General features: G+C 44.6%; 1 protein-coding gene across 4 annotated transcripts in view; it reads right to left on the bottom strand.

Annotated features, from left to right (window-relative positions):
• The window catches only part of LOC121541880 (leucine-rich repeat and calponin homology domain-containing protein 2), a 77,715-nt gene that overhangs the window by 35,062 nt on the left and 27,410 nt on the right, over positions 1-15,243 (bottom strand). For 3 of the 4 annotated variants that reach the window (XM_041851238.2, XM_041851239.2, XM_041851240.2), the window contains exons 2-9: positions 8,132-8,276; positions 7,167-7,293; positions 5,198-5,303; positions 4,292-4,428; positions 3,814-3,944; positions 1,627-1,714; positions 1,228-1,324; positions 1,007-1,107 (exon numbers count right to left, since the gene is read on the bottom strand). In XM_041851238.2, coding sequence (XP_041707172.2) covers positions 1,007-1,107; positions 1,228-1,324; positions 1,627-1,714; positions 3,814-3,944; positions 4,292-4,428; positions 5,198-5,303; positions 7,167-7,293; positions 8,132-8,276 — 932 coding nt within the window. Of the gene's footprint in view, positions 1-1,006; positions 1,108-1,227; positions 1,325-1,626; positions 1,715-3,813; positions 3,945-4,291; positions 4,429-5,197; positions 5,304-7,128; positions 7,294-8,131; positions 8,277-15,243 lie in introns of those variants that run through there. The other variant, XM_041851241.2, reaches the window with a different exon arrangement.

Below are 15,243 nucleotides of genomic sequence, written 5' to 3'. Positions count from 1 at the left end.
AGGTGTGATGGTGTGGGGGTGTTTTGCTGGTGACACTGTCAGTGATTTATTTAGAATTCAAGGCACACTTAACCAGCATGGTTACCACAGCATTACGCAGCGATACGCCATCCCATCTGGTTTGCGCTTAGTGGGACTAATCATTTGTTTTTCAACAGGACAATGACCCAACACACCTCCAGGCTGTGTAAGGGCTATTTTACCAAGAAGGAGAGTGATGGAGTGCTGCATCAGATGACCTGGCCTCCACAATCCCCCGACCTCAACCCAATTGAGATGGTTTGGGATGAGTCGGACCGCAGAGTGAAGGAAAAGCAGCCAACAAGTGTATGTGGGAACTCCTTCAAGACTGTTGGAAAAGCATTCCAGGTGAAGCTGGTTGAGAAAATGCCAAGAGTGTGCAAAGCTGTCATCAAGGCAAAGGGTTGCTACTTCGAACAATCTAAAATGTAAAATATATTTTCATTTGTTTAACACTTTTTTGTTTACTACATGATTCCATGTGTTATTTCATAGTTTTGATGTCTTCACAATTTTTCTACAATGTAGAAAATAGTACAAATAAAGAAAAACCCTTGAATGAGTAGGTGTGTCCAAACTTTTGACCGGTACTGTATGTAAAAGTAAAACCCCCACACCATTGTCCAAGTTCAATCACAGCACATTTCATTTGACCTTCAAGGTGTGTGGCTTTTTCCACAGGTTTCCACAACAACAACAAAAATATAGAGATGATCTGTTGGCTTTTTCCAACCAAATCTATGGCATTTGAGATTCCACACCTGATGCCTTTCAAGCTTTTGTCTCGATGAAAGATAAGATTAGTTTAAAGCCCTGATCAAGCTTGTACCAAAACCTTCCATACTTCGGAGCTAACAGTGGAAAAGAACAGGCACTAGTTGCACACACTAGCTCACCCAGGGATAGCTCGACAGTGGAAGACTAATGTAGTTAATGGTGTACATGTAGTGGCCATACAGCTCTCTATGGATCCCTGGTGATGTACCTTTATACATGAGATGTAGGGTCCACTCTGCTGCCTATCCCCCTCTGACAGGGCAGCATCTTCCTCTGGGTTGGGTTCGATGAAGTCATAGGGGATCTGATCTACGGGACAACATACCAGACTAAGACTCAGACTAATGTGCTTGTTGCCAGTTGAACACATTATTGCTCAAACACCGTTTTTTCAAACAGTCAAATCCACTGCATCTAAACAGGTCTTACCTTTGCCTGAGTCCATCTTGGAGAGCAGAGAGATGGCATCGGCACGGGCCGTATCTGACACCTGAGAATGCAGGCTGATGGTATCATCGTCAGAGGGCTAGAGGAAAAGAGGGAGGAGGAAGAGGAAGAGGAGGAGGGAGCTCAGGGTTAAAGTGAGCATAAAGCATAGAGTTCAGGTCTACTGAACATGTCTGCAGAATAACTGCAAAGCGTCAGGATCAATTTTTTTATTTTACCTTTATTTAACTAGGCAAGTCAGTTAAGAACAAATTCTTATTTACAATGACGGCCTACACTGGCCAAACCCGGACGACGCTGGGCCATGGTTGAATGCACAACAACAGTCCTCAGTACAGTCTAAGCCTTAGTACAGCCTGACTACAGTGGGTGAACTCTGACCTCTGTCGCAGACAGTCTTTTATCCCCGTTGTCACTGCCGATGCCAGAGTCAGGCCCGTGGTTCTTACTGGGGTAGAAATCCTCCATGCTGCAGAGACATATAAAGGGAGAGTTAATAATAAAACAGTCAGACACTTTTGATTAAGACACATTCATGACAATTTCGTAAGCACTTCACAATATGTCGAGACCTGTGTCATTAATCTTCAAATATGTCATACCAGTTCTCATTACAGTTTCATGGCACATACTGCATATTCACGCCATTCATGATGCATATGGTCAATGGTCTTGTCTGTAGTATACTTAAGCAATAAGGCATGAGGGGGTGTGGTATATGGCCAATACAGTGGGGAAAAAAAGTATTTAGTCAGCCACCAATTGTGCAAGTTCTCCCACTTAAAAATATGAGAGAGGCCTGTAATTTTCATCATAGGTACACGTCAACTATGACAGACAAATTGAGGAAAAAAAATCCAGAAAATCACATTGTAGGATTTGTAATGAATTTATTTGCAAATTATGGTGGAAAATAAGTATTTGGTCACCTACAAACAAGCAAGATTTCTGACTCTCACAGACCTGTAACTTCTTCTTTAAGAGGCTCCTCTGTCCTCCACTCGTTACCTGTGTTAATGGCACCTGTTTGAACTTGTTATCAGTATAAAAGACACCTGTCCGCAACCTCAAACAGTCACACTCCAAACTCCACTATGGCCAAGACCAAAGAGCTGTCAAAGGACACCAGAAACAAAATTGTAGACCTGCACCAGGCTGGGAAGACTGAATCTGCAATAGGTAAGCAGCTTGGTTTGAAGAAATCAACTGTGGGAGCAATTATTAGGAAATGGAAGACATACAAGACCACTGATAATCTCCCTCGATCTGGGGCTCCACGCAAGATCTCACCCTGTGGGGTCAAAATGATCACAAGAACGGTGAGCAAAAATCCCAGAACCACACAGGGGGGCCTAGTGAATGACCTGCAGAGAGCTGGGACCAAAGTAACAAAGCCTACCATCAGTAACACACTACGCCGCCAGGGACTCAAATCCTGCAGTGCAAGACGTGTCCCCCTGCTTAAGCCAGTACATGTCCAGGCCCGTCTGAAGTTTGCTAGAGTGCATTTGGATGATCCAGAAGAGGATTGGGAGAATGTCATATGGTCAGATGAAACCAAAATAGAACTTTTTGGTAAAAACTCAACTCGTCGTGTTTGGAGGACAAAGAATGCTGAGTTGCATCCAAAGAACACCATACCTACTGTGAAGCATGGGGGTGGAAACATCATGCTTTGGGGTTGTTTTTCTGCAAAGGGACCAGGACGACTGATCCGTGTAAAGGAAAGAATGAATGGGGCCATGTATCGTGAGATTTTGAGTGAAAACCTCCTTCCATCAGCAAGGGCATTGAAGATGAAATGTGGCTGGGTCTTTCAGCATGACAATGATCCCAAACACACCGCCCGGGCAACGAAGGAGTGGCTTCGTAAGAAGCATTTCAAGGTCCTGGAGTGGCCTAGCCAGTCTCCAGATCTCAACCCCATAGAAAATCTTTGGAGGGGGAGTTGAAAGTCCGTGTTGCCCAGCGACAGCCCCAAAACATCACTGCTCTAGAGGAGATCTGCATGGAGGAATGGGCCAAAATACCAGCAACAGTGTGTGAAAACCTTGTGAAGACTTACAGAAAACGTTTGACCTGTGTCATTGCCAACAAAGGGTATATAACAAAGTATTGAGAAACTTTTGTTATTGACCAAATACTTATTTTCCACCATAATTTGCAAATAAATTCATAAAAAATCCTACAATGTGATTTTCTGGAAAAAAAATTCTAATTTTGTCTGTCATAGTTGACGTGTACCTATGATGAAAATTACAGGCCTCTCTCATCTTTTTAAGTGGGAGAACTTGCACAATTGGTGGCTGACTAAATACTTTTTTTCCCCACTGTATACCACTGCACGAAGCAACGCGGAGTACCTGGATACAGCCCTTAGCCATGGTATATTGGCCATATACCACAAACCCCCGAGGTGCCTTATTGCTATTATAAACTGGCTACCAACGTAATTAGAGCAGTAAAAATACATGTTTTGTCATGGTATTGGCTGTCTGCCAATCAACATTCAGGGCTCGAACCACCCAGTTTATAAATATAATTATGATATGATATAAGAGTGTGTACCTGTCTGTCAGAGGCTGGGGAAGACAGCGTTTGCCCAGAGAGGGGAGGTCCAGAGAGTCAGGCTTCTTATCCATCCTACATGCCTGGATGTTCAGGTACTTAAAGATGTGCACCTTGCCCTTCAGGCAGATCTGAAACACACAAATACAAAGTACATTAAATATATATCCAAGTGCTGAAATGAAGTGCCAAAGTGTTCATTCAAGCAGGAATTAAATCATAAGGGGACAGCTGCCCACTAGATGGCGCAACTGTTCCTCAGAGACTGATAAGGGTATATCCTTGTATATCATGAGAACTGTCACAGCTTGGGAGAGTTTCTAGGAATGATGCCGAGCAGAGGTTAACCTGTGTTAACTCGTTGGCACCCCATACCTGATACACATCGAGATGGCTGTGGATAATCCCATGCAGTGACAAATGTCATTTACAGCATAAACTACCACAGATGAACACGCGCACACACACACACACACACCTGTGCAGGTGGGGACTGCATAGGGTTGTTGTCGAGGATAATGTGCTGCAGCTGCCTGAGTCTCCTGTAGACAGGAGGGATCTCTGTGATCTTATTGCAGGAGAAGTCCAGTCTGATGAGCGGCAGGTCAGCCAGCTCTGGGGAGAGGAAAATAAAGAAAGCACAAGAGGGTTTGGATATAGAATAAGGAGAGAGATTACGGTAGACCTAGTTGTATCGAGGACGTAGACAGCTACCTACCTTCAGACCAGGGGAGAGAACGTAGACTGCTACCTACCCTCAGACCAGGGGAGAGGACGTAGACAGCTACCTACCCTCAGACCAAGGGAGAGGACGTAGACTGCTACCTACCCTCAGACCAGGGGAGAGGACGTAGACTGCTACCTACCCTCAGACCAGGGGAGAGGACGTAGACTGCTACCTACCCTCAGACCAGGTGAGAGGACGTAGACTGCTACCTACCCTCAGACCAGGGGAGAGGACGTAGACTGCTACCTACCTTCAGACCAGGGGAGAGGACGTAGACTGCTACCTACCTTCAGACCAGGGGAGAGAACGTAGACTGCTACCTACCTTCAGACCAGGGGAGAGAACGTAGACTGCTACCTACCTTCAGACCAGGGGAGAGGACGTAGACTGCTACCTACCCTCAGACCAGGTGAGAGGACGTAGACTGCTACCTACCCTCAGACCAGGGGAGAGGACGTAGACTGCTACCTACCTTCAGACCAGGGGAGAGGACGTAGACTGCTACCTACCTTCAGACCAGGGGAGAGGACGTAGACTGCTACCTACCCTCAGACCAGGGGAGAGGACGTAGACTGCTACCTACCCCCAGACCAAGGGAGAGAACGTAGACTGCTACCTACCCTCAGACCAGGGGAGAGGACGTAGACTGCTACTTACCCTCAGGCAGCATGTGAAGACAGTTCCTCCTGATGTTGAGTTCCCGTAATGCCTGGAGCCTCCCCACCTGAGGGGGCAGCACCTGGATCTCATTACAGCTGATGTCCTACAGGAGGAGACAGGAAGCAGGCTGTCAAACAAACACACACACACAGCAGTAACAATATACACTGCTCAAAAAAATTAAGGGAACACTTAAACAACACAATGTAACTCCAAGTCAATCACACTTCTGTGAAATCAGGGCGGCAGGTAGCTTAGTGGTTAAGAGCGTTGTGCCAGTAACCGAAAGGTCGCTGGTTCTAATCCCTGAGCTGACTAGGTGAAAAATCTGTCGATGTGCCCTTGAGCAAGGCACTTAACCCTAATTGCTCCTGTAAGTCGCTCTGGATAAGAGCGTCTGCTAAATGACAAAAAAATTATTATAATAATAATAATAAATAATAATAATCAAACTGTCCACTTAGGAAGCAACACTGATTGACAATAAATTTCACATGCTGTTGTGCAAATGGAATAGACAACAGGTGGAAATTATAGGCAATTAGCAAGACACCCCCAATAAAGGACTGGTTTTGCAGGTGGTGACCACAGACCACTTCTCAGTTCCTATGCTTCCTGGCTGATGTTTTGGTCACTTTTGAATGCTGGTGGTGCTTTCACTCTAGTGGTAGCATGAGACGGAGTCTACAACCCACACAAGTGGCTCAGGTAGTGCAGCTCATCCAGGATGGCACATCAATGCGAGCTGTGGCAGGAAGGTTTGCTGTGTCTGTCAGCGTAGTGTCCAGAGCATGGAGGCGCTACCAGGAGACAGGCCAGTACATCAGGAGACGTGGAAGAGGCCGTAGGAGGGCAACAACCCAGCAGCAGGACTGCTACCTCCGCCTTTGTGCAAGGAGGAGCAGGAGGAGCACTGCCAGAGCCCTGCAAAATGACCTCCAGCAGGCCACAAATGTGCATGTGTCTGCTCAAACGGTCAGAAACAGACTCCATGAGGGTGGTATGAGGGCCCGACGTCCACAAGTGGGGGTTGTGCTTACAGCCCAACACCGTGCAGGACGTTTGGCATTTGCCAGAGAACACCAAGATTGGCAAATTCGCCACTGGCGCCCTGTGCTCTTCACAGATGAAAGCAGGTTCACAATGAGCACGTGACAGACGTGACAGAGTCTGGAGACGCCATGGAGAACGTTCTGCTGCCTGCAACATCCTCCAGCATGACCGGTTTGGCGGTGGGTCAGTCATGGTGTGGGGTGGCATTTCTTTGGGGGGCCGCACAGCCCTCCATGTGTTCGCCAGAGGTAGCCTGACTGCCATTAGGTACCGAGATGAGATCCTCAGACCCCTTGTGAGACCATATGCTGGTGCGGTTGGGCCTGGGTTCCTCCTAATGCAAGACAATGCTAGACCTCATGTGGCTGGAGTGTGTCAGCAGTTCCTGCAAGAGGAAGGCATTGATGCTATGGACTGGCCCGCCCGTTCCCCAGACCTGAATCCAATTGAGCACATCTGGGACATCATGTCTCACTCCATCCACCAACGCCACGTTGCACCACAGACTGTCCAGGAGTTGGCGGATGCTTTAGTCCAGGTCTGGGAGGAGATCCCTCAGGAGACCATCCGCCACCTCATCAGGAGCATGCCCAGGCGTTGTAGGGAGGTCATACAGGCACGTGGAGGCCACACACACTACTGAGCCTCATTTTGACTTGTTTTAAGGACATGACATCAAAGTTGGATCAGCCTGTAGTGTGGTTTTCCACTTTAATTTTGAGGGTGACTCCAGATTTCCATTGATAATTTTTGTGTGATTTTGTTGTCAGCACATTCAACTATGTAAAGAAAAAAGTATTTAATAAGATTATATCATTCATTCAGATCTAGGATGTGTTATTTTAGTATTCCCTTTATTTTTTTGAGCAGTGTACCTGCAGAGGTTTTTTATGAGCTCTGGGCCAGTGCTCACCAGTTCCATCAGTTCTTTGGCCTTCCCAATCTCCTCTGGGACAGACACTAGCTTGTTGTTGCTCACCACCAGCACTTTGAGAGGGAGGTTGAACAGGTATTTTGGCAATGTTGAAAGAAGGTTCCGGCTGCAGAAACACAAAATACACATGTACAATATAGGCAGTATTAAAGTTTCATCCTGTGTGCAAGGATAACATTGGAGACATCAGGAAAAGATCAAGCAATGAATGTCTCCTCAATGGGTTAACATAATGTTAGTGAAACAGAGAACCATAGCAGCCTGATATCCATGGCTGTGTTCACACAGGCAGTCCAATTCTGATTATTTTTCCACTAATTGGTCGTTTGACCAATCAGATCAGCTCTTTTGCCAATAATTGAGAAAAAGCTCAGAATTGGGGTTGCCTGTGTAAACGCAGCCTAACTGTGTCTAGGAAATGAACAGTTCTGACTTAGACGGATCACCTTCAAAACAACATCACATAGTGTAGGCCTATTTCTCCCACTGTGAAAGAGGAAATGCTCTTGCTACTTGATCCTGTGAATCCCCTGAAAGGAGAACTCAATACTGAGATAAAGCAGAATAATACTGAACATGGGCCCTTGTATTTCCTCTAGCCTGGTGATATCATGGTTGTAGTATCTTAGGATGCTTCTTAGATCGAGGACTCCGGACACGTAAGTACGTTTTAGTATTTAATTGTAACTTAGAATAACCTTACAGGAATGCACCTGGCGTAAGCTACCTGAGGCTTTTTTGAGCACGGTTATAGCGCAGACATTTAAATGGCTATGGATAGCGAGAAGCAGACGCGATATTGAGTCAATACTGCAATCTATTGGTAAACATAATACTTAACATACTGTAAATATACCAGGTTACTACAATGGGGATATCATGTTACAGTATGAGGTCACTGGGTCAACAGATCACGCCACAGTGTTCGATGAGTCATCACTGACCTGATGTTTAGATAGGTCAGCATCTGCAGGTTGATGATGGCTTCTGGGATGCATTTGATGCAGTTGTGGTAGAGGTTGAGGGACTCGAGGGGGGCAAACAGACACACCTCTGGAGGGATCTCTGTGAGCCTGTTCTTCGACAGATCTGGGGGGAGGGGCAGACAAGAGACAGACAGCAGGTGAGGGTCATTGATACACAGGGACAGCATACAGTCAGTCATGTATGGTAAAATTCTTCATCAAGTAGCACAGATCAGGTGTTAGCTACTGTATGTATCAGGATTTAGTGTAAGAAAGGATCCAAACAGTCTCTCCAGAAGATGCTATACACTCTTAGAAAAAAAGGGTTATTCAGCTGACCCCATAGGAGAACCCTTTTTGGTTCCATGTAGAACTCTCTGTGGAAAGGTTTTTAAATGGAACCAAGAAGGGTTCTCCTGTGGGGACAGCCGAAGAACCCTTTTAGGTTCTAGATAGCACCTTTTTTCCTAAGAGTGTAGGTTGGGTCGGATGAATTCTTCTGGGAGAGTAGATTGATTCCAGGCAGTCTTGACTGGTCAATATGTCTGAATGAGTGATCGATGGGAACAAGGCATGTTTCTCAAAGACAGCTGAAATGACACTAGGCCTTAGCACAGTTATTTTACACACAGACACAGACTCCAGCACACAGTCATGTCCATTTCCAGATCCATTCACAGTCTTTCCCATATCCATAAATCGATTCAATGAGTCGTTTCTCTTTGCTTATTTGAACTGTTCTTGCCATAATATGGACTTGGTCTTTTACCAAATAGGGCTATCTTCTGTATACCAACCCTACCTTGTCACAACACAACTGATTGGCTCAAACACATTAAGAAGGAAAGAAATTCCACAAATTCACTTTTAAGAAGGCACACCTGTTAAATGAAATGCATTCCAGGTGACTACCTGGGGCGGCAGGTAGCTTAGTGGTTAAGAGCGTTGTGCCAGTAACCGAAAGGTCGCTGGTTCTAATCCCCGAGCCGACTAGGTGAAAAATCTGTTGATGTGCCCTTGAGTAAGGCACTTAACCCTAATTGCTCATGTAAGTCGCTCTGGATAAGAGCGTCAGCTAAATGACCAAAATGTAAAATGTAAATGTACCTCATGAAGCTGGTTGAGAGAATGCGAAGAGTGTGCAAAGCTGTCATCAAGGCAAAGGGTGGCTACTTTGAAGAATCTCAAATATAAAATATATTTTGATTTGTTTAACACTTTTTTTGGTTACTACATGATTCCATATGTGTTATTTCATAGTTTTGATGTCTTCACTATTATTCTACAATGTAGAAAATAGTAAAAACCAAGAAAAACCCTTGAATGAGTAGGTGTTCTAAAACTTTTGACCGGTAGTGTATATATATACAGTTGAAGTCGGAAGTTTACATAGACTTAGGTTGGAGTCATTAAAACTTGTTTTTCAACCACTAAGTTGACTGTGCCTTTAAACAGCTTGGAAAATTCCAGAAAATGTTGTCATAGCTTTAGAAGCTTCTGATAGGCTAATTGACATCATTTGGATGTATTTCAAGGCCTACCTTCAAACTCAGTGCCTCTTTGCTTGACATCATGGGAAAATCAAAAGAAAATCTGCCAATACCTCAGAAAATAAATTGTAGGCCTCCACAAGTCTGGTTCATCCTTGGGAGCAATTTCCAAACGCCTGAAGGTACCACGTTCATCTGTACAAACAATAGTACGCAAGTATAAACACCATGGGACCACGCAGCCGTCATACCGCTCAGGAAGGAGACGCGTTCTGTCTCCTAGAGATTAACATACTTTGGTGCGAAAAGTGCAAATCAATCCCAGAACAACAGGAAAGGACCTTGTGAAGATGCTGGAGGAAACAGGTACAAAAGTATCTATATTCACAGTAAAACGAGTCCTATATCGACATAACCTGAAAGGCCGCTCAGCAAGGAAGAAGCCACTGCTCCAAAACCGCCGTAAGAAAATCAGACTACGGTTTGCAACTGCACATGGGGACAAAGATCTTACTTTTTGGAGAAATGTCCTCTGGTCTGATGAGACAAAAATAGAACTGTTTGGCCATAATGTCCATCGTTATGTTTGGAGGAAAAAGGGGGTAGCTTGCAGCCCGAAGAACACCATCCCAACCGTGAAGAACGGGGGTGGCAGCAATATGCTGTGTGGGTGCTTTGCTGCAGGAGGGACAGGTGCACTTCACAAAACAGATGGCATCATGAGGAAGGGAAATTATGTGGATATATTGAAGCAACATCTCAAGAAATCAGTCAGGAAGTTAAAGCTTGGTCGCAAATGGGTCTTCCAAATGGACAATGACCCCAAGCATACTTCCAAAGTTGTGGCAAAATGGCTTAAGGACAACAAAGTCTGAATCGTTTGACCCAAGTTAAACAATGTAAAGGCAATGCTACCAAATACTAATTGAGTGTATGTAAACTTCTGACCCACTGGGAATGTGATGAAAGAAATCAAAGCTGAAATAAATCATTCTCTCTACTATTTTTCTGACATTTCACATTCTTAAAATAAAGTGGTTATCCTAACTGACCTAAGACAGGGAATTTCAACTAGGATTATATGTCAGGAATTGTGAAAAACTGAGTTTAAATGTATTTGGCTAAGGTGTATGTAAACTTCCGACTTCAACTATATATATATATATATATATATATATATATATATATATATACAGTGGGGGAAAAAAGTATTTAGTCAGCCACCAATTGTGCAAGTTCTCCCACTTAAAAAGATGAGAGAGGCCTGTAATTTTCATCATAGGTACACGTCAACTATGACAGACAAAATGAGAAAAAAAATCCAGAAAATCACATTGTAGGATTTTTGATGAATTTATTGGCAAATGATGGTGGAAAATAAGTATTTGGTCAATAACAAAAGTTTCTCAATACTTTGTTATATACCCTTTGTTGGCAATGACACAGGTCAAACGTTTTCTGTAAGTCTTCACAAGGTTTTCACACACTGTTGCTTGTATTTTGGCCCATTCCTCCATGCAGATCTCCTCTAGAGCAGTGATGTTTTGGGGCTGTCGCTGGGCAACACAGACTTTCAACTCCCTCCAAAGATTTTCTATGGGGTTGAGATCTGGAGACTGGCTAGGCCACTCCAGGACCTTGAAATGCTTCTTACGAAGCCACTCCTTCGTTGCCCGGGCGGTGTGTTTGGGATCATTGTCATGCTGAAAGACCCAGCCACGTTTCATCTTCAATGCCCTTCTTGATGGAAGGAGGTTTTCACTCAAAATCTCACGATACATGGCCCCATTCATTCTTTCCTTTACACGGATCAGTCGTCCTGGTCCCTTTGCAGAAAAACAGCCCAAAAGCATGATGTTTCCACCCCCATGCTTCACAGTAGGTATGGTGTTCTTTGGATGCAACTCAGCATTCTTTGTCCTCCAAACATGACGAGTTGAGTTTTTACCAAAAAGTTATATTTTGGTTTCATCTGACCATATGACATTCTCCCAATCCTCTTCTGGATCATCCAAATGCACTTCAGACGGGCCTGGACATGTACTGGCTTAAGCAGGGGGACACGTCTCGCACTGCAGGATTTGAGTCCCTGGCGGCGTAGTGTGTTACTAATGGTAGGCTTTGTTACTTTGGTCCCAGCTCTCTGCAGGTCATTCACTAGGTCCCCCCTTGTGGTTCTGGGATTTTTGCTCACCGTTCTTGTGATCATTTTGACCCCACGGGGTGAGATATTGCGTGGAGCCCCAGATTGAGGGAGATTATCAGTGGTCTTGTATGTCTTCCATTTCCTAATAATTGCTCCCACAGTTGATTTCTTCAAACCAAGCTGCTTACCTATTGCAGATTCAGTCTTCCCAGCCTGGTGCAAGTCTACAATTTTGTTTCTGGTGTCCTTTGACAGCTCTTTGGTCTTGGCCATTGTGGAGTTTGGAGTGTGACTGTTTGAGGTTGTGGACAGGTGTCTTTTATACTGATAACAAGTTCAAACAGGTGCCATTAATACAGGTAACGAGTGAAGGACAGAGGAGCCTCTTAAAGAAGAAGTTACAGGTCTGTGAGAGACAGAAATCTTGCTTGTTTGTAGGTGACCAAATACTTATTTTCCACCATAATTTGCAAATAAATTCATTAAAAAATCCTACAATGGGATTTCTGGATTTTTTTTTCTCAATTTGTCTGTCATAGTTGTCGTGTACCTATGATGAAAATTACAGGCCTCTCTCATCTTTTTAAGTGGGAGAACTTGCACAATTGGTGGCTGACTAAATACTTTTTTTCCCCACTGTATATATATATATATATTGTGATGTCACGAGAGGCTGTGTCCTGGAGGGACGTTACATCCCCCTGAGGTGGCTGCAAACCCAGACAGCTATGGCTCCATCTGCTGGTATGGTCGGGAACTCCACCCCTCTATGGCCAATCTTCCCACGCAGCTGAAACAAATGAGGAGCTGATGAGCTGAAGGTTTGGGGAAGGGAAGAGACACAGTCTCCAACCTGGGCTCTCTGGAGGACAAGAGTGCTGCACGTCCACTTCCATGAGGAATATAAGGATTTGGAGATACTTACCTTTGGGAAATACTCACCTTTGGATATATGCACCTGTGGAAATACGTGAGAGACATTTGGAAGGACTTTTTGCTGGGTTGGCCACTAGCTGCAACGTGGACTACAGTAAGGCTGGGGAAAAGTTATCTGAGCGAGTGAGAATTATGATTTGGGATGTGGAAGAGACATCCCTGAACTGTTAACCCTTAAAGAGCCACAAGAGAACAGAATTTTGTTATATTTTCGTTAATTTCCCAAGACCTATAATAAAATCCTTGTTTTGTTTGAACCTTGTCTCCTTGCACTACTTGAGCAATCCCGCTGAAAGCTGTGTAGCCTCTCGTGACGTCACAATATATATATATATATATATATATATATATATATATATATATATATATATATATATACACACACACACACACATACAATTATTATTATAAATATATGTTTTATAGATGAAGTACCTGAAGTACCGCTGACCCCATTTTGAGAACCCCTGGTGTAAGGAGAGTATAATTATGCTGCCCTCATTGACAGTAATATTTCGCTGAATTAATTACACTCACAGAGCTTACTCATTTCATGGGGCATGAAACGGTGCGTAATGAGAACAATGATTTATAGAGAGAGGAGAAGAGAAGTGAGAGAGACAGCCATGAAGAACACGTCACTGCCCCTTTCAGATAAGATTGTATGGTTGTGATGCCGTAGGCCCATCCCTCTGTCCAATAATTGATGTGATGGCGAGTGGAGTGCCTGGCACATTGTACTGTACCCCTCCTCAGCCCCAGCCTCAGCCTCAGCCCGAGCCCGAGCTCCAGCTCCAGCCCCAACCTCAGCCCCAGCCCCACTCTCAGCCCTAGCCTCAGCCTCAGCCTCAGCCTCAGCCCAAGCCCCAGCTCTGCTATCTGGCAGCTACCACTGCCTCCCGGAGAACCAATGAATAAGATGATGTCTGGATGAAGAGCCTCCTCCTCCACCCCCTGGAACAGACTCACTGCAGCTCCTCTATTCACAAAGAACATGGTCTGCAACACAGCTACTGTAGCTACCTATTGCACCACTCTCCATTCAGAATAAGCTACCTACTCTAGTTTACCACCTCCTCAATTCCTCTAACCACACTATTCTACCACAACCACACTGGGCGTTACAAACAACTGATATTCCGTCACATGATTCATGCACAATGTGGAATGTTCACTATACCTCTGTTCACTGTGTATTCTGTCTATTCTAACATCGTCTATATACAGTATCTTCCTGTGAATGTAAGGTAAGAGGCCTATCAGTGTCTGATCCCATACATCAGTAGTCTAGTCTCTGCCTGTGTGTGCCTGAGGCTGGGGCTCTGCTGTAGAGCACAGGCCATTCTGTGAAGGAGAGCTCTGCAGTGCTCCGTGAAGGATTCTGTGAAGGCACTGGCTACCGATACCATGGCAACCACACGCAGAGCGGAGGGGAGTGGCAAGCAACTGCATCTGCAAGACGCTCACATGTGAGGGGACGTGTGTGTATATGTGTGTCTATGTGTGTATATGTGTGTCTGTGTTTGCTTCAGTCGTGCATGCAAAGGAAGGAAGGAGGTTGTGCTGATACAGCTGATTTCTAAATGAAACTTTAACAAAGGTCGAGCTCCCCAAACACAGAGGGAGTTGGTTCCTGAGCAGTCTAATAAACTGGCCTCAGCCCTGTGTCTGTATGTAGGGGTGAGTGTTCAGCATGGTGAGTAGGAGGGTGTTGTCTGCTAAAACAATGCTGGATATTTAATTAGAGGGCAGAGACCGCAGGACTAAAGCTTTATCTCTAGGCCACTCGCAGGCCTTGGCAGACTACTTTATATAATGGCCTCATTTTTCTCTCATCACTAACCTCAAAGCCAAGACTGCATAAAGATGCCCAACGGATCCTTGCATTTAAACAAGCTCAAATCCAGACATTTGGCTGTGTCTTACATCTTTAACCTGTAAAAGCCCAACCAGGATTAATTCCAATTGCATCTCCTCCACTCATGAGAGACATATTCCTTTCTTTCAGGTTTTGTGGGAATTACCAGTCAGGCAAACGATAATAATAGGAACCTGGGGCAACCATCCAGTCAGATCTCACATGGCAGAGACAAGCCAGCAAAGGCAAAGTGGGATCATAACAAGCATCAATGCTAGTCAGACGCCCACTGTCTATCATACACATTGTCACTCAGTATCTCTGTTAAGAGAGATAGCGAGCTGTTTTGGCCGAACATAAGGGACCATCTCTGAGTAAGCCTGTTACAAATTGCAGCATTTACTGTGTGGGAGACATTTCCATAAGGAAGTGTTTGTGTTTAACTCTGTTCTTGAGGCAGTGGGATGGGAGAGTTCTGAGGGGGGGAAGATACATACATCACTTCTCCATCACACAACTAATTAAATGTGACAAAAACTCCAATTACCTCCTCAGAGTTAGGGCTGGCACAATTACCGTATATCCGACGGTTATGGATGAAGACCGTCATTAAATAAAATAACCGTCTTAACCGTTTAAAAATACAGTATATATATATATT

Source organism: Coregonus clupeaformis, chromosome 27 (assembly GCF_020615455.1).
Source record: "Coregonus clupeaformis isolate EN_2021a chromosome 27, ASM2061545v1, whole genome shotgun sequence".
Classification (NCBI taxonomy): domain Eukaryota; kingdom Metazoa; phylum Chordata; class Actinopteri; order Salmoniformes; family Salmonidae; genus Coregonus; species Coregonus clupeaformis.
Note: the sequence above shows the minus strand (reverse complement) of the source record. Positions and strands in the feature narration are given on the sequence as shown.